Here is a 19,344-nt window from a genome sequence, read left to right on the forward strand (position 1 = left end):
CTATCACTTTTTTAAAAAACTTTTTTCGACATACTGTACTATAATTTTTTTTTCTAACTTTTTATCCACTTACTATACTGAGTTTTTCGATATACTATACTATGACTTTTTTCTTTTACTTTTTTCAAAGTACTATACTATGACTTTTAATTTAAAGACACTTAATATCAGTATGTTTTGTACTATCTTTGTCTAGTGTGATGTATATTATCCCACTGTATTATGTTTTTTTTGTTTAAAAAAAAAAAAGAAAAAAATAGCTACGGAACCTTTGACGAGGGGAATCCACTGTGTACACAGGGGGGCTTATTTCTGTGTTGCACTCGGTGGTGTTACAGTTAAATGTGTCCTCAAAACAAGGGGTCCAGCTTGTTGTCTCGGATCAGAGGCCTCGGAGGTTTAACTGTTTAACTCTAGACATGGACAATGAGGTCGATGTCTTCTATCGGGAGCTGCCGAAAGTGGTAAGTCACAAGAGTATATTGATAGATGATTAGAAGAGAAGAGAGTCGGAGGAGTTTAAAGATGGAAACATGTCTGTTAACATGAGATAACATGTATACTAGTTTACGCTAGCTACATGCTAACGTTAGCTTAACCCAGCGGTCTCTTAGCAACCTGCGGCGGTTATTTATCATTGTTGTAGCTCTAAACGGTACGACGGAGAATAAAAACATAATCTGAGTTTACAAGAATAAAGTCATAATATTACAAGAATAAAGTCATAATATTACAAGAATAAAGTCATAGGTTTATGAGAATAAAAGTCGTAAAATTATGAGAATAAAGTTATAATATAAAGTAGAAATTTTACGTTATTTTCTTTTTTTCTCATAATATTACGACTTTATTCTCATAAAGTTATGACTTTATTTTTGTAAAGTTATGACTTTACTCTCATAATATTACGACTTTATTCTCAGAAAGTTATGACTTTATTCTCGTAAAGGTATGACTTTATTCTCATAATGTTACCACTTTATTCTCATAATATTACCACTTTATTTTCATAATATTACCACTTTATTCTCATAATATTACCACTTTATTTTCATAATATTACCACTTTATTCTCATAATATTACCACTTTATTCTCATAAAGTTACGACTTTATTCTCGTAAAGTTATGGCTTTTTTCTCGTAAAGTTACGACTTTATTTTCATAAAGTTATGACTTTTTTTCGTAAAGGTATGACTTTATTCTCATAATATTACCACTTTATTCTCATAATATTACGACTTTATTCTCATAAAGTTACGACTTTATTCTCATAAAGTTACGACTTTATTCTCATAGAGTTATGACTTTTTTCTCGTAAAGTTACGACTTTATTCTCATAGAGTTATGACTTTATTCTCGCAAAGTTACGACTTTATTCTCGCAAAGTTATAACTTTATTCTCATAAAGTTAGGAATTTATTCTTGTAAAGTTATGACTTTATTCTCATAATATTACGACATTATTCTCGTAACATTACAACTTTATTTCATAAAGTTATGACTTTATTCTCATAATATTACCACTTTATTCTCATAATATTACCACTTTATTTTCATAATATTACCACTTTATTCTCATAAAGTTACGACTTTATTCTCGTAAAGTTATGACTTTATTTTTGTAAAGTTATGACTTTACTCTCATAATATTACGACTTTATTCTCAGAAAGTTATGACTTTACACTCATAAAATTACGACTTTATTCTCAGAAAGTTATGACTTTATTCTCGTAAAGGTATGACTTCTCATAATGTTACCACTTTATTCTCATAATATTACCACTTTATTTTCATAATATTACCACTTTATTCTCATAATATTACCACTTTATTTTCATAATATTACCACTTTATTCTCATAAAGTTACGACTTTATTCTCGTAAAGTTATGGCTTTTTTCTCGTAAAGTTACGACTTTATTTTCATAAAGTTATGACTTTTTTTCGTAAAGGTATGACTTTATTCTCATAATATTACCACTTTATTCTCATATTACGACTTTTTTCTCGTAAAGTTACGACTTTATTCTCGCAAAGTTATAACTTTATTCTCATAAAGTTAGGAATTTATTCTTGTAAAGTTATGACTTTATTCTCATAATATTACGACATTATTCTCGTAACATTACGACTTTATTTTCATAAAGTTATGACTTTATTCTCATAATATTACGATTTTCTTTCTCGTAATATTACAACTTTTTTTCTGGAAATCTCAGATGTTTTTCCCCTCAGTGTGGCCCTAATACTCCGTAGTACATTTGCACTTTGGCCCTCACTGCATTAGACTTATATAGTATATACTTAGACTATAAACTGTTACCTTCATCACAATGCTCAAATGTTTTGCGGCTCCAGACAGATTTTCTTTTATTATTTTTGCCTAAAATGGCTCTTTTGATAGTAAAGGTTGCTGACCCCTGAGTTACATGCTGACGTCATTGTGTTAACAGGAGCTTCATGCTCACCTCAACGGCTCCGTCAGCTTCCAGACTATCGACAAGCTCATCAGCAGAAAACCTCATCTCAACATTGAACACGACATGACTGCTATCGGCAAAAACCAGCGGAGGACACTGGATGAGTGAGTATAACTTTATAATTCAAAGTTTAATATGAGTGCTAGCTTAGATGGATAGATGGATAGATGGATAGATAGATAGATAGATAGATAGATAGATAGATAGTAACTTTATTGATCCCGAGGGAAATTCAAGTTTCCAGCATCACAGTTCCATAGTGCAAAACATGTTAGTAAAAAGGCAGTAAAAAAGTTAGTAGTGCAAAGTACAAAGTACAAAAAAATATACCAGATATAAAAATACAAGGAGATGAAGAAAACTGTTAAAAGTGAATATAGTGCAGGGTAACAGCTGTGATACAGGACTATTAAAAAAGTGAATATAGTGCAGAAGAGACTGTTAAAAATGAGTATAGTGCAGGGAATCACCAATTAGTGCTAACTTATCTAACTAATTGGAGATTAGCATTAAGGCAAGGCAAGGCAGCTTTATTTGTAGAGCACATTTCAGCAACAGGGCAATTCAAAGTGCTTTACATAAACATTCAAGAACATTAAGACATAATTAAAACAGTTATAAAAATATAAAAACATTAAAGATTAGAAAATAAAAACAAGCTAAAAATAAAAGCTATAGGATAGAAGCTAAAATAGAGTATAACACACAAGAGTAAAAGCTCTAGTGCAGTATATAAGATCATTATATCTGGTTTAATAAAAGGCAGCAGCAAACAGGAAAGTTTTATGCTTTGATTTAAAAGAACTCAGAGTTGGAGTTGGTCCTGCAGGTTTCTGGGAGCTTGTTCCAAATATTTGGTGAATAAAAACTGAATGCTGCTTCTGCATGTTTAGTTCTGACTCTGGGGACACTAAGCAGACCTGATCCAGATGACCAGATGATTAAGTCATTCCTTTATTTAATGTTAATTCTTTAAAGTGATGTAGAATGCAGTTCATATAGGAGTATATATTGTTTTCTTTGTATGTAATGGGGAAACAAATGGAAATGTATTCAGGCAGACAATAGTAAACATGACAATGGGGAAGAGGGGAGTCTTTGTTAAAGGGGGTCAACATTATAACAACATGTTGTCCGCAGGTGTTTTCAGGTCTTCAAGGTCATCCATCAGCTGGTGGACACAGAGGAGGACATCATGATGGTGAGGATTTGTCTGTTTGTTCAAAATAAAATTAGCTTTTTGCTGTGTTTTATCTATTTTTCTTTGCACAGAATATCAGTAATAGGCTCCACAACCAAGGCTGACCCCCACATGAGAACTATGAGGACTTGAAGAACTTTAAACATGCACTATCTGCAACCATCTTGGATTCTAACCACTGGCACACTTTACACTTACTTTACACTATACATCCTATATGCCACTTTATAGACTGCACATATGTACATATTACATTTATTTATTATACGATACGATAATACTTTATTGTCAGACAGGTCTGAAATTAGTTTTGCATCACAGCAGCTCCATTTGCAACATCACAGAAAGGACAAAGACAAGAAACAAGGATACGTACATTTAAACATTACAATCACAGAAGACGATATTCAGGGCCCTTCAACGTACATTTGATCTGGGATTAGGCTCCATATTTAGTTTTAGGATTGACTGGTGTACAAAAGAGTGCTTCAGTCTAACCTTATGAAATCGTGGAGCCCTGTATCTCTGATTTGATGGTAACAATTCATATTCACTGTTCAAAACATGGTTGTGGTCAGAGACGATGATGTCAGCCAGCCTTAATATGTGCATACAACATTTATTTATTGACGGACTGTACACACTATGTTCACCCATTCACTCTGTATCTTTTATATCTCTATTTATTGTTTTTACAATTTTTGTATACCTTTACCTCTCTTAAGTGTTTCTTTTCTTTCTCCCCAGGTGGCTACAGATGTTATCAAGGAGTTTGCGGCTGATGGTGTCAAATATCTAGAGCTGAGAAGTACACCAAGGGAGGTGAAAAGCACAGGTTAAGATGTGAACATGGAGCCTAATATTTTTGATTTACCTTCAGGATTGTTTTATCAAATTATTAGGCTTACAAGCTTATTACGGTATGTTTCTTCCTATAGGATTGACAAAAAAGAGTTATGTTGAAACTGTCATCAAAGCCATCCAACAGTGTAAAAGCGATGGAGTGGACATTGATGTCAGGTAGGCATAGACTGTATTATTTCAGTGTGCAACAAGTCCAGAAATGTATCTTGGGTGTATGAGATGTGACCGTGTCGGACATGCTCCCTTCACTACATAGCACTCAAAACACTGTGTATTTTGTTACTATGATGATCCAGTAACTTGAGTGCCGGCCACAGTAGTGCATGGTTCTGAATATGCTCATTTGTCCTGAAGGTTTCTGGTGGCGATTGACCGCAGGAATGGGGCTGAAGTTGCCATGGAGACGGTGAAGCTTGCTGAGGAGTTCATGCTGTCCTCTGATGGTTTGGTGGTGGGACTCGACCTCAGTGGCGATCCAACCGTGAGTCCAAATTACAGTTTTACTCTGAATATTATGCACCAATAGGGTTAAAGCGCACACTATTTGCTGAGGTTTTCTGGTACGAGCTGTGACTTATTTCTGTATGTTGGAGCTCAATTGCTGTTTTTGTGTGCCAAGGAAAAAAATTATAATGCAAATATAAATACTTGGATCTTGGTGTTAACAGTTTCTGCCTTTTACAGGTGTTGGGTGTATTTCTCAAACAGATTAAAAGGATTGTTTTACTCCTCTAATATTACGCAACTGAATAAAACACCCACTAGTTAGGTACCAGTTAGACAAGTTGTAATATCAAATTACATCTTACAGGTCACGGCATGTTCAGAATGAGTACCTTTACTTTTGATGCTTTGAAATACAGTGTAATCAGTTTTCCTATACAGTAATGGAGGAAACATAATGAAAGTAAAAAGCATCAACAGTATAAGAAAACTTCATTTTAATTTTGTCTTACCGAAAGTATGATCTTCTGAGGTTTTCTGGTAAAAGCTGTGACTTATCCCAGTATGGTGGATTATTTTTTGGTGTCTGAAGTGCCAAAGAAATATGACTTAGGCCTTGGTGTTAACAGTTTCTACCTTTTACAGTTAGTGGGTGTATTATTTCTCAAACAGATCACAACAGGGTCTCTCTTGTGTAATTGTGTTTGTCACATTTTGAAACATGCATTGCTGTTTTCAAATGCTTCTTTTTGACAATCTGAGTGTCACAAATGAAATGCCATTGAGTGCAACGTTTTGGGATGGTACAGCACAGTACAGTAACTGATGCCTCCAAACTTCAGTAAATAATATCAAAAGTATCTAAATGGAATATTCAGCCAGAAGTGTGTTTTTCCATCAGGTGGACCAATTGCATCTGGATTTTGTCACAATACTTCCTGTTAATTAATATACTTTTTATTTTAAGGTTGGCCATGGCAGAGACCTACTTCCTGCTCTACAGAGGGCCAAGAACTGTGGACTGAAGTTGTCACTGCACCTCTCCGAAGTATGACCATAACATTTTAATGTTATTCATTATCTGTAGTCACATTATCTGTGAGTGATCTGACATTACAACAACTGTTGCAGGTACCATCACAGCTGGAGGAGTCAGATTTGCTGTTGAATCTTCCTCCAGACAGGATCGGCCATGGCACCTTCTTGCATCCTGAAGTGGGTGGATCTCAAAGTCTTGTTGACAAAGTGGTGAAGAACAACATACCTCTGGGTAAGAGTGAGATTAAATTAATAACTTTTTGTGTTCTCAGAAATTTTACTTGGTTTTTGATTTCTCAACTTTCTTTTTCTTGTAGAGCTTTGCCTGACATCAAATGTCAAAGGACAAACTGTACCATGTTACTCCAAACATCATTTCAAGTACTGGTACCAGATGGGACATCCAAGTGTGATTTGTGTAAGTCTGTGGACCTTATTTTTTTGCTTTTTTGGCATACTATACTATTTTTTTCGACATACTAAACTATAATTTTTTTTACTTTTTTCGACATATTACTTTTTTTTTTTTACTTTTTTCAACATACTGACTTTTTTTCTTTTTCTTTTTTAACTTTCTTCAACATACTATACTATAACTTTAAAAAAAAAAAATGTCGACATACTATACCATGATTATTTTTTCGACATACTATTGACTTTTTTCCTTCATGTTTTTCGACATACTATGACTTTTGTTTTTATTTTTTTCAACATAATATACCATGACTTATTTTTTTTCCCGACATACTGTGCTATGACTTTTTTTTTTACTTTCTTCGACATTTATCAAATATGCTGGCTTCCTAAATTGGCACAGGGATTCTCAATGTTTTGATGACTGAGATGACAGTTGATGGTAATAAATGATTTTTATTCTTTGTCACATTACAGACTGATGATAAGGGAGTCTTCAGTACAGACTTGTCTCAGGAATATCAGCTGGCAGCTTCCACATTTGGTCTCAGTCGTGAAGACGTATGGAAACTCTCCCAGCAGGCCATAGACTGTATCTTCGCAGCAGATACAGTGAAACAGCAGCTCAAACAGAAGTGGATTGACTTACAGCCTCAGGTGTTCAAGTGACCCATTCAGTGGAACATACAGCCTAACATATACCTCAAAGTTCAGTTTTTAAAACTTTTTCATTTAACTTTTTACAAGTTTTTGTAGAATCAGGACATCAACTAAAAAGGGAACACGTAAAATAATGTTTGCAAAAATGTTTGCAATAACCGTAAGTGTGTTATTTTCTGCTGATACAGTCTGCACAGTGTTGCACACATCATATATCAAACAAAAAAAGATAACATCCTGTCTTTTGGATGCTCTTCTCTTCGGTATTTGCAAGTCAATCCAAAGTTCTCCAAATTACAGATCATGTTGATGCTTCTTTGTTCCCACACACCATCCTGTCAATGCAGCTGTCACGCCCTCTTCCCAAATTTGCCATGTTTGTCCTTGCTTTTCTTGAATTTGCCAGTTTGCATTTCCTTCTTCTTTAGTTTCCCGTGCTCGGGAGCCCCATTGCTTGCTTTAGCGTTTCCCCCATCCAACTTCCTCTTCTTGTCACTGTTGGGAGAAGGACATGTTACAAACATGTTTCTACAACAACCAAACAACCACACTTTTGCCAAAGATCCTGTATGTCACTGCACCTCTTGATGCTGACGATAGCTGTGTTTCCCGCTTCCTTCAACACCTGGTCCCATTCCTCATCATCTCCACGTATCCTGTACCTGTAAATACAAAGGGAATCATAACTACAGTCAAATTGCTCTGTATTGGTTTTAGTTCAAAATGATGCACACAAATAACTTCATACTCACTCTTCCATGTCCATTTCCTTCACTTTCTCTACATCCTGCTTGTGTTTCTCCTCAAACTCCTTGGCTGCTTCATTCTGTTTGTAACATTCATTTTTCAAAAAAAAATTCTCAAACAAAAATCATAAAAGGTGACGGGATACAACTAACTTTTTTTTCATTAATGTGTTAATTATTTTTTCAGTTGATTTTTAGGTTTATAAAATGTCAATAGTAAAAAAACAGCATTACAATTTGGAAGAGAACAGGGTGACGTCTTTAAATAACTAATTTTCCACAACAAATGGCTCCAAATCCAAAAATATTTATTTTACGATTGAAAAAAACAAACACATTATCACACGAGAAGCCGAAACCAGCAAATGTTTTTGCCTTTTGCTTGATAACTGACTTCAACAATAGAAAATGTTGACCACTTACCAGATCATCATTAAGGCTTCTGACGGTCGGCTCCATGGAAACGTCTTGAGTGGTCGCCATCTCTGCCTCAATAGCTTTTTCTTGGATGCTGGTGAAGACCTAGAATAGTAAACAAATTAAAAGTGTTATTATTGTTGCAATAGCTTTAAAAGGCAGCTTCTTTATATCGTGTTTTTCAATGGATTATGACTTCAAGAGCAAACTTACTTGCACAAATTTTCGGATCAGACGGTTGAAGAGGCCCATGAGCTGCGAGCTTGGGAGTTCAATTTCCTTTTCTAGCTGATCTACTGATTTGTGCTGTAACCCTATACCCAGCAGTAATGCCTAGAAAAGAACAGGGACAATCAACAACTATCAAAATAAAACTGTATTCACAAAGACTCAAACATAACCAATAGGGAACCTTACACACTGTGCTGCCGAGAGAGAGACGTCACCGAGCTGCTTGAGGAAAAACATGCGAGCCACCGTTGGGATCAGGTCCATGATGAGGTGGTAGTCCACCATGCTCCTCGAATACAGTTCCAGACGTTTGAGGTCGTAAGGGCTGAAAAGGGATGCCAGCTCGGCGCTACTGAGAACTGAAGGTCAAAGACAAGTCAGATCGGGTCTGTGAGACGCAGAGGAAATCTGATCAGGGTAGTTAGTAGAACGAGTCTTACCGCTCCTCTCCTCCTTGGACTTCTTGTTCTGCAGGATGCTGAGTGACAGGCTCGGATGAAAGCGGCTGAACTGGTAGGAGAGGAGAGACAGGAAGCGCCGACGGAAATCTGAAGAAATCAAAAACTGTTCAGTCAGACTATAATAAGTTTAAAACAAACCAGATCTTCAGAGGTAGTGCAGGAAAATTCATGGAAGTTCACCTTTCCAGAAGGCAGACAGCCACTGGCTCTGCTCTGTTGCTTCATCTGTGTTCAGCTCCTTCAGCATCACGCAAGAGTGCTCTCCTGTCAGGTCATTCTGGAGACAACGACATACACCAATAATTACAGCATGTGACAAAAAGCACAATGTACAGAAATACTAAAACATCTTTTATACTTACAGGGGTTTGTCTTAAGTAGACTGGAGTATAACCCGCTTTCCTCCAGAACCTGTGAGGTTGCAAAAAGAGTGACATTTCTAAATCTGCAAAAATATTACGACCCCCTTCCCCCATATTCAAGGAAACTCACTTGAGCAGCTGCGTAGTAAGGCCATATGACACCCCTAGATAGTCCAGTCTCTCTGCTCTCCTCTCACTCAGCTTCAGCAGCAGAGGAGGGAGCTCCTTCCGTGGAGTGATCACCTCCTCCAGCAGACTGACAGCCTGGACAAGAGACAACAACAAGGCTGCTGTCACAGAAGTGTACATTTAATCTGCTTTATCTAATCTCTAAATTGTGTTGTTACACTTCATGTGAGGAATTGGTGTCTTTTAAATATAGCTGAATACATTTAATTGTATTACCTCACTGCTGACGGAGGTGATCTCGTTGGGATTTGAGTGTGTGCTCTCATCCATGGTGGGAAACTTGCCCTCGTAATACATCTGCAGCAGCTGGAGAGCTCTGGAGCCGTAGCCCATCTAGTCGACAGGTTGAAAAAACAGTTACATACAGTACATCAAGGTTAATGTAAAAACTGGACAAATACGCTGAGGCCTCTACAAGCTTCTTACCCCTTGGTAGTCTGGATTGACAGCAATTCGCACCACTCTGGCTCCAGAGAGGCTGCCAAACTCTGGGTCTTGGAACTATGAAGAAAAGAGCAGAGGATTTTATGTTTGCACTGTGGAAACATGAGCTGTAATGATTTTTGACAAAAAGCTTTGTGACCAGTGTGTACCTGTTCTGACACCGTCCAGGGAATGAGGTCACCAGAGGCCTTCTTTCCTCTGGACAAACTGTTTAGGATGGACTGCCGAGATATTTCTCCCTCCAGACACACCTGAGTGACAGAGAAGAACAAAAGAAAAACAAATACAGTAAGTGAAGTCAAAAGGGGGAGGCCAAAGTATACTCTCTGTCTCTGAATACTTTTAAGTGAATTAGGAATGGCTGATTTGGTGGAAGTCTCTCTTGAACTTATTGGGACTGAATGGCCTTCACTCTTGTGTCATGAGGGGGTCCGGAGTGTCTTACCTGCACCACAGCGAGGACCTCAGGTAGTGAGTTCTGTGTGGGAGGAACAGGTGGCAGGAGGCAGAAGAGGTGATGGGCTGGAGCATCGGACAACATCTGCAGGTCGTTTGGTGAATTCTGGATCCCAAGAAATCATTTGAGCGGGTGAATAAACAGAAGGATGACACAACACTGTGAGGAAAAACAAGTTGTGTGAATACAAACTAATGATATCACCTTGTAGTGCGATGCCACGTAGAGGGCCATCAACCGCTGCAGGAAAGCCTCAGATGCCTTGTGGTAACAGAAGAGTGTGTCTCTGTTCACATAATATCTGGACAGAGTGGGTTAAGGACATACGCAGAAGAAACTACAACTTGTTTTGCTTTAGACTCAGACTAAGATGCATGTTTACAGTGTGATTAAAAAATGTTTAATCACAAAATTTGAGATTTATTACAGATAAACTAATATGTTGCAATTAGAATGTCATTCGATCAAATTAGATTCACCCCTGATTCTACTAAGCTCTGATATGATGAACATTTATATTTTTAAATGGTAAATAAATTTAATTGGGATGTCGAAAAAAGTCATAAAAGTCATAGTATGTGTCGAAAAGTCATAAAAAAGTCATAGTAACGGATGTTGAAAAAAAAAAAAAAAAAGTCATCGTATAGTATGTCGAAAAAAAGTCATTGCATAACATGTCAAAAAAAGGTCATAGTATGTCGTAAAAAAAAAAGTCATAGTATGTCGAAAAAAGTCATAGTATAGTATGTTGCAAAAATATAAAAAGTCATAGTAATGCATACTGTATGTGCATTAAGAGTTGACAGGTCAGGGTAACATTAAGCCTTTAAAGTGCATAAAGGATACAGGTCACAAGTCTGTGGAAGTGGGCAGCCAGAAATGAGCCTGGGTATGTTCAGACAGTCCAGACAGAGCAGGTCATTCAGCCACTTCTCAACAGCGTCCCCTGGAGCGTACCGAATGGACTCGTGAAGAGAAACCTCATGGAGTGAGCGAGCTGTGAACGGAGACAGATAAACAGCAGTCAGTCCATCCATTTTCTGCCACTTGTTCTTTGTCTATCCACTTTACTCTCACTCATGAACAAGACCCAGAGATACTTGAACTCCTTCATTTGGGACCGCAACTCACTCCCAACCTGGAGGGACCAATCCACCATTTCCCTGCAGAGAAACATGACCTCTTTGAGGTGCCAACTGCTTCACACTCGACTGCAAACCGCCCCAGTGCGTGCAGATGGTCAAGGTCTGATAAAACCAACAGAACCACATTATCTGCAAAGAGCAGCGAAGCAACTCTGAGGTCCCCAAACCGGACGCTCTCCTCCCTACGGCTGAGCATTGACATCTTATCCATGAAGATCATGAACAGAATCTGTGAAAAATGACAACCCTGGAGGAGTTCAACACCCACTGAAAACATGTTTGACTTTGTGCCAAGAATATGGACACAGCTCTCACCCCGGTTATACATGTTTAAAGAATGGATGTCTTGTAGTAGCGGCCCCTGTACTCTATACTACAGGTTACATTAAACTTGAAGAAAAAACAGATCTTCACAACTTAAAGGATTTAAAGGACAAAATTCAGTTTTTCCTTCTCTAGTAGTAAGTAGCATTTAGCATGATCTGGCCCGCCTGCACTTGAGCAAAAATCAAAACTTAACTACGGCTTTGAGAGCACTTTTTTGCACTTGCCCATCACGTGAATGATATAACTTGCAAGCTAGGACCCCTGATTCACCAAACCAGCTTGCTTCCAATAGTAACAAAGATGCTTAGGGGAAATGTATCAGAGTAGGAGTTCACATTATATTTTAGGAAATGTAGTGACGTAAAAGTGAAAGTTGATAGAAATATAGAAACTCAAGTAAATTACAGATACTCCCAAAAAAATACGCAAGTATTGTAACAAAGTATTATTAGCGCTGGTTCCTTCCCCCCCCCAGAGAGGTGATGTTCCACGTCACCTCAAACCAGTCTATGATGCCAGAAGTCAGCACGCCTACATCACCGCCTTTGCCTGCCACCAGACCCTCGCCAGGGAGCTTCCCTCTCAGGTCTGGCTCTGGGAGGGGCCCGGGTAACACTGAACACACACACATAATACAACGCTGAGATATTTACCTGCTGCGAGCCGCTCTGTGTTGGTGGACCTGTTCTGTGCTGACATGCTCTGCTGACTGTCTGAACTCTGCTGCCTCAACTGCTGAATCAGTTTGAGAGAAAGAGAGCGCCCGGTGCCTTCATACCTGCAGAGACGAAGGAAAACAGTGCTCAGAAATGCAAATAGTTGGAGCTGAAATTATGAAGCAATTTATTGATCGGCGGAAATATCACCTATTTCGACAATTGATTATTATTATTAAGGACCAGTGTGTAACATTTCGGGGATCTATTAGCAGAAATGGAATATAATGTGCGTAACAATTTTTTCATTAGTGTATAACCACCTGAAACTAAGAATTGCTGTGTTTTCGTTAGCTTAGAATGAGCCCTTCATATCTAGTATATCTATGAGTAATACAAATATTACTCATTATTGTTTCTACTTCACTGGTCATTGAATCCATATTACTCAAAATAGTTTCTAAAAATGTGTGAACAAAAGTAATGTGGTATTTGATAATGTGGGTTTCATGCAGCCCTGTTACTGACCCGTTGATGGTCGAGGCCATGAAAACCAGATAAGGTCCCAGCAGCTTCTTAACCAGAGGAAGAGGGATGGCTGCAGCCTCATCAATGACCAGCAGTTCAGCCTGGCCCAGCTTCACTGCATCACCTGGGTGGATGTACTGTGGGTCACATGAACAGGAAGGTCAGATATGAGTATTTCGCTAACTGTAAATAACAGGAAATGGAGACGAGTGGTCCGGTCTCTTTTTACCTGAATTGTCTGCCGGTGCTCTTTGAAGATGTTTACTCGCACCACAGCTTTGTTGAAGTCTGGATTCAACGACTGGATGATTTCATAGTCAAGATGCTCCTACAAATGCAAAAAAGAGGATATGAAATGGTTTGTGCCAACAGCGTGAACGTGCGGTCGCCGAAACACAGAGCAGATTCTCAGGCAGCCTACCTGATACTGCAGAGCATCAAAGCCTTTGAAGATGAATTCAAACATGGTGTGGAGGTTGTCCGGGCTCGGTGAGGTTACAAAGATATTTGAGTAGCTGTAAAGAATGTCAAGGTCATCATTAGCAAAATTGTAAGACAATGCAATAGACAAAATGGATATAATCATATGACGTTATAAAACTAATCTGTACCCAAAAGCCACAGCTCCAGCGACAGCCAGCCCCAGTGCTGCAGACTTGCCTCGACCGCGGGCAGCGGTCAGAGCCACGGTGCTCCTCAGAGTCTTCTCAGAGATCGCCTCAATGAACTTCAGCACTCCTTTAGCCTACAGGACAAAAACAAACCTTGAAAGTTACAGACTGATATAAAATGTGAAGACTATTGAGGTGTATATCTCTGGAACACTGTTGATGAAGTGTTTTTTTTAATTTTTTTTTATTGGTGCATTCATCAACAATAGCTATACTTGGTAAACGTGTAAAGTGTCTCTTTAGTGAGAAGTCCTGACCTGGTCCATGGTCCTGCAGCTATCCACTAACACACCAACAGGCTGAGTGTCCTGAAGGGACTCCTTCAGATCCTTCAGCTCCTGCTCTCGTGGAGACAAACCGTCCTCCTGAAGGGGATGAGACAAATGGTCAGATATCAGGGAGCATAAAGACAACAAGCAAGCAAACTTTATTTATGTAGCATTTCTTCCACAAACCGTTGTCACAAGTACTTTATGGAAGTGAGATAAGAAACAGAGACGGACAGACGATATAAAAACAAGAACACGAAGTGTACCAACTTCAAAATATTAACTTTTTAATATCAAGAAAAATCTTTGTTTTCTGCCTTGATGTTGGAACAACCAGAAGTCTCCTAGAGGAGACATGTGGCTCCCCCTAGTGGTAACATCTGATTTAAAAAGAGGCCTCAACATGAAATGGTTTGTATGACAAAGTCAAAAATGTTTAAATCAGTCCTAAAGGAGACAAGGAGCCAGTAGAGAGAAGCAAAAGACAGTGTCATGTCCTACATTTTGTACAAACAAACAGAGAATAGAGAAGAATAGATAAGAAGTGCAATGATATATGGAATAATAAATCTATTTGATTAGTTTCTAAAATGGTAGAAAAAGTGAAAAATGCCTGCCACAATTTCCCAGAGCCCAATGAGACTAAATGATCACATTGGAGATGGAAACAGTAAATGTCATTTTTGCTTGACTTAAATGAATAATTAATTATCAAACTTATTGTAGATTCATTTTCTGTTGAAAATCTATTGAACGACTAATCGTTTCTATTCTCTAGGTACCTGAGTCTTTGGAGGAACAGCCTTGATGTTTGCCATGTGGCTGGAGATTGGCAGGATGTTGAGTTGGTCATCAATAACAACACAGTTTTTGCAGGATGCGAGCGACAGAATGAATCTATAGAAACAGTGAATTAAAAATGATCAAGTATTGTTAAACTGTTGACTACAAATGCTACAAATGCCATGAAAGCCAGAAGAGCTCTTACCTCTCATTGAACCTTCCCACCACATCCTGATGAGCCTCTGTGCGGTATCGAGAGTGCACGTCCTGGAGGGATGAAAACAAGCCACGATGATCCCAAATCAAGCAAACAGAGTCTGACATGTGTGGAGATGGAACAGATTAAAGACTTACCATGGTCATGGTGTACAGCTGCTTGAGAGAGTTCATTGTCCTGAGCAGAATCACCACTATACCTCCTCCTTCAACCGTCTCAACAGTTCTTGCCAGGAGATTGGGAGTGAGAGCTTCAAAGTCCTGTGTGACACAGAAAACAAAAACTCTTACGAGTCAAATACATCGGCTACATCAGCTTTAGTCTACATCAGCTTTAGTCTACACAGCAGTGGGTAGCATCTGTTTTTTTGGATTGTGACCAAACAAAATGAACCATATTTCGTGTCCTTTACTACATCTCGGGAGCCACTGTGTTTACAGCCAAAGAGGAGGAACTCACCTGCAAGACGCACATGCCGTAGGTGTTTCCCAGGATCTTGTGTGTCTCGTTGTAGTAACAGTATCGGATGTTGGTTGCAGCGATGAAGAGTTCAAACGGGTCGTCCTGATTCAGATTCAATGTGCCAGTTTTGATCTTCTTCTGAAGCTGTCTCATACGCTTCTTCCGATTGCTGTTTCAGACAAATAAGACAAATCAAAACAACGTTCTCCTTTTTAAAAAAAAAATTAAAACAATTACATTTATGTCCAGTTCCAAATATGTACAGATTAGAACTATTGTTTTCATAGTTTTTGAACAACCGTAACCTCATTTTCACTTCTCTCCAAAACATGTGTGCCAGTTTCTGAATTGCATTTGATAAATTTAGGAGAGCTTTGACCAAGTTTACCCTTCTCCTTCTTCTTCATACAATAAATGGCAAACTAAATGTGAGAGGAGTTTACACTCACCTGCTGAATCCCAGGTCTTTCTTGTAGCACCAGAGTACAGAAGGTCGAGCTCTGACGGCAGCTTTAGACAGCATGTGATGCAGAATGACAACCTGGATCAGAGGAGGATTTTTACTTGGGTTAAATATAAAGAGACTTCTATAAAATTTAAATAAAACCTAATAAGGTTTTTAAGGGAGTCCCTGAGGGTCATTAAGGACAACACCCTCCTACAACACCCTGTTCTCCATCCTGCCCTCTGGTAGAAGATACAGGACCCCCAGGACTCTAACAAGCAGACTGAGGAACAGTCTTTTCCCCCAGGCCATCAGACTTTTAAATACACCATTCATATGACACCTTCTCACACAAAAAGTACCTCAATCATATATATTATACTGTATATGTTCTTAATATGCCTTGTACAAAGTATTTCCTTTTATAATTGTAATATAACTTATCTTTTTTTTTGATTTATGGAACATTTTATTACTAAAAACATGGCAAAAATAGATTTTTTTTTAATGGCTCTCGACAGTATTTTCTTTCTCTTTTTTTTAGCTCAAAGTTTTTTTATTGGTATTCTGTACAAAATCCAATAAATAATTGTATAAACAAATGATTCCCCCCATCCCTATAATAATATTACTGCACCATTAAATAAGCAGAGTTAATTTAATAAACAATTACATTTATACATATAAATGAATTAAATCCGATAGCAACATAAATGACACATATACCAAACAAAAACAAATAATAAAAAAAAAGAATAAAAAAAAGGATAGGACCAAAAAAACCAGAAAAATAAGTAAATTAGAAATAATAATAATAATAATAATAAAAAACTAAGTATAAGTTGTGAATTATATGTAATATGGGGTCAGCAGTTTAAAACTTCAATGTCAGTTGTCTCCATAGCATAACATTTCTGAGCACACCCTCTTGTAGTATAGCGAATCTTCTCCAACACCAAATGAAGTATGAGATCTTTAAACCACATCCTAAAGCTTGGAGGAGACGTCTCCTTCCATTAAAGAAGTAACTTGTTATTGTAATGAAGCTTCCCAGCAAAAAGCATTTCACACGATCGTCCTACTGTATATCCGACGTGACAGTAAACATGTTGAATCCTGACTGTACCTGGTCTCTGCCTCGGTCCCCCACCACCACATAGATGGTCCGGTGCTGCAGAGCGACTCCGTTCTCGATCTGGACTCGGATCCGGTTGTCCACCTTCTTCCTGACGGTCGCCATCGTCTCTTACTGACTACTGAGAGAGAAGTCAGATACATATCTCTCATATAGAGGCAGAAACACCAGAGATACAGACATAAACGTGCAGTTACACACCCACTAAGTGCTGCTAAAGTGAACTATGAGGAAAGATTAACAGTTAAAGTTACCTTCTGTTACACACGAAACTGGTTGTTGTTCAATTTCCACGCAGTTCAATCAGTCTGAGTTTACATGCTGCACACAGACATCATCATGCTGTGGAGACTCACGTGGAGACACACGTTCATGGAGGACCCCTGAGTGACGTCATAACTGTGAGACTGTGTTTAAAAAAGAAAGTTAAAATGAGCACATTGGTTTCTTCTGCCTGCCAGGTGGAGATCTAAACTACTGAAACGTTTTAGCTTTAAACTGGAACTATCTGGATAATTGTTTCATCGTTTAAGTCTTTTTTTTAAAGCAAGAGTGTCAAAAAAAATTAACCTATTATGACTTTTTCAAATTTTAATATTTTGCTGTTTTTTTTTTAAGTCAAGTTATAATAAGTCAAATATATTTGTGTTTTGGACAGATTAGATGGGCCGAGAAGCTATTTAAAAGCTTTCAACCACGGTTCAGGGAAATTGTGCAATGCAAATGCAATTTGATCTCATTGACTTACACAAAGACACAAAGACTATCTGATATACGTCTCTCCATAGCCAGTGTGTTCATCTTCCTGTGAACAGGAAACCAGTTCACTGCTGGCTGTGTTAACCACAACATATACTACACAGAAATGAACACTTGAGGCAAACAGTTCAGGCAGTTTATGAGTGCAACAATTATCATATTCATTCCACAATTTTCAGATATTTTAATGAAGAGCATCATATTAGTTTAAATTGGGACTGGTGATGAGCATAAGCTAATGGGGGGGGGGGGGGGGGGACTTAAGAAAGTGCATGTCTATGGTGAAAACATACCTTCCAAATACAGCATGAACAATGAATTTAAGTTTAGCAAGAAAGAAACTCAGTCTGATACAAAAAGTCAAAGGGCATTTGTTTGTATTTATGTCAGGAAGCCTTATTCAGAAAGTGTTTAGAGCAGAATGGAGCTGCTGAAAACGAAAGGTAATACATAAATCTAACAACAACCCTGAATACAACAAAGTAATCAGAATATAAAATGAACCACTGCAGCATTTCATAGTTGACATATTTTCACTGACTCATGGGTTTTCCTGTACAGCAGAAATCTGAGGCGGAAGCATGGGTATGCAACACAACTTTATTGAAACTCTTGAAGCAACATCAATTTACAAACAAGGAAACGGGAGCTCATTGAACATAAAACGCTTTTTTTTTTTTAGAACCAAAATGACAGAAAAGAACCGAGAAGGGGAATAAACTCCCAAAGGGTTGGACCAGCAGTGGCAGGTGCATTTTTTTATACAAAAAATAACTTATGAAATCTTTCAAGTTTACAGGAATATTGTAACACATGGCTTGTGTAAATCGATGATTGGATCTACAGCTCAGCTTGTGTTTCAGACTTTAAATGATTTAATATTTCCAAATATCAAAGCAGGCATTACTTTGATTTAAGAGACAGGAAAAATACCACTGATGAAGAACAAAAAAAAAGAGAACATGAGTGAGCTGGGGCAAATGCATTCTTGAATTTTGAATTTTCAGTGTGGTGCAAGTTAGTCAGTCACAGTCATTATGAAAGGCCTTTTCAGGATCGTATTGCCTGAGCGCTGCCTCTCGACACTCCTCTGGGTCCCTGACCAGCTCCGCGCTTATAGTTCGGTTGGTAACCATCCTTCAGCAACAGAGGGGAAAAAGGAAAACAGACATTTTAGAAACTACTCTAACAGACAGCAAAGATGACGTAAACAAATCCAGTGTGAGGTCTGAATGCTTCTTTCATACCCTCTGATAATTCCCGTTTGAGTAATCCCGAGGTGTGTTGAACTGAGTCTGTCCATAACCGGAGTTTGGAGTGTTGGCGAAAGGAGGACGATAACCATCATAGCCACCTGAAAACAGGAAGACTTTAAACTTAAAATGCTTCACTCAAGAATAACAATAAAATAAGCTCAGACTCTTTAGCCCCTTTAAGACATGCATGCAATTTTACATGTAAACAACCTGCGTCACTTTTATGTAAGTCACAACGGCAATCTTACAAGGTCGAGCTGAGTAACATCTCCACAAAAATA

General features: G+C 38.0%; 3 protein-coding genes across 8 annotated transcripts in view; 1 reads left to right on the top strand and 2 right to left on the bottom strand.

The window, feature by feature from the left end:
- The first annotated feature begins 328 nt into the window (after window positions 1-328).
- mapda (N6-Methyl-AMP deaminase) lies at window positions 329-7,112 on the top strand. Its single transcript, XM_074632503.1, has 10 exons — window positions 329-464; window positions 2,456-2,586; window positions 3,623-3,683; window positions 4,431-4,518; window positions 4,622-4,703; window positions 4,902-5,028; window positions 5,959-6,039; window positions 6,123-6,261; window positions 6,347-6,447; window positions 6,921-7,112. The coding sequence occupies exons 1-10, from the start codon at window positions 420-422 to the stop codon at window positions 7,110-7,112; spliced, it is 1,047 nt and encodes a 348-aa protein (XP_074488604.1). The 5' UTR covers window positions 329-419.
- nat10 (N-acetyltransferase 10) lies at window positions 6,880-17,442 on the bottom strand. Of its 2 annotated transcripts, none has more exons than XM_074632497.1 (29): window positions 17,303-17,442; window positions 17,040-17,169; window positions 15,918-16,009; window positions 15,466-15,637; window positions 15,144-15,266; window positions 14,995-15,056; window positions 14,789-14,903; window positions 13,995-14,102; window positions 13,678-13,811; window positions 13,488-13,581; window positions 13,296-13,394; window positions 13,067-13,203; window positions 12,536-12,660; window positions 11,257-11,407; window positions 10,615-10,711; window positions 10,399-10,515; window positions 10,103-10,204; window positions 9,936-10,010; window positions 9,726-9,842; window positions 9,451-9,584; window positions 9,321-9,369; window positions 9,139-9,235; window positions 8,938-9,045; window positions 8,684-8,856; window positions 8,480-8,599; window positions 8,273-8,371; window positions 7,856-7,929; window positions 7,685-7,765; window positions 6,880-7,598 (listed from the first exon to the last, which is right to left on the bottom strand). In XM_074632497.1, exons 2-29 carry the CDS (start codon window positions 17,151-17,153, stop codon window positions 7,454-7,456), a joined length of 3,114 nt encoding a protein of 1,037 aa, XP_074488598.1. In that variant the 5' UTR covers window positions 17,154-17,169; window positions 17,303-17,442; the 3' UTR covers window positions 6,880-7,453. The 2 variants fall into 2 exon arrangements, with proteins under 2 accessions (XP_074488598.1, XP_074488599.1); XM_074632498.1 differs by having other exon boundaries at window positions 17,040-17,166; window positions 17,303-17,434.
- Window positions 17,443-18,393: 951 nt separating this feature from the next.
- The window catches only part of caprin1b (cell cycle associated protein 1b), a 101,607-nt gene continuing 100,656 nt past the window's right edge, over window positions 18,394-19,344 (bottom strand). For all 5 annotated transcript variants that reach the window (XM_074632506.1, XM_074632504.1, XM_074632509.1 and 2 more), the window contains 2 exons: window positions 19,055-19,161; window positions 18,394-18,944 (listed from right to left, as the gene is read on the bottom strand). In XM_074632506.1, the coding sequence (XP_074488607.1) occupies window positions 18,858-18,944; window positions 19,055-19,161 (194 nt within the window). In that variant the 3' untranslated portion in view covers window positions 18,394-18,857. The remainder of the gene's footprint in view (window positions 18,945-19,054; window positions 19,162-19,344) is intronic.

The sequence above is a fragment of the Sebastes fasciatus genome, chromosome 4 (genome assembly GCF_043250625.1).
Source record: "Sebastes fasciatus isolate fSebFas1 chromosome 4, fSebFas1.pri, whole genome shotgun sequence".
In the NCBI taxonomy this organism is placed as follows: Eukaryota; Metazoa; Chordata; class Actinopteri; order Perciformes; family Sebastidae; genus Sebastes; species Sebastes fasciatus.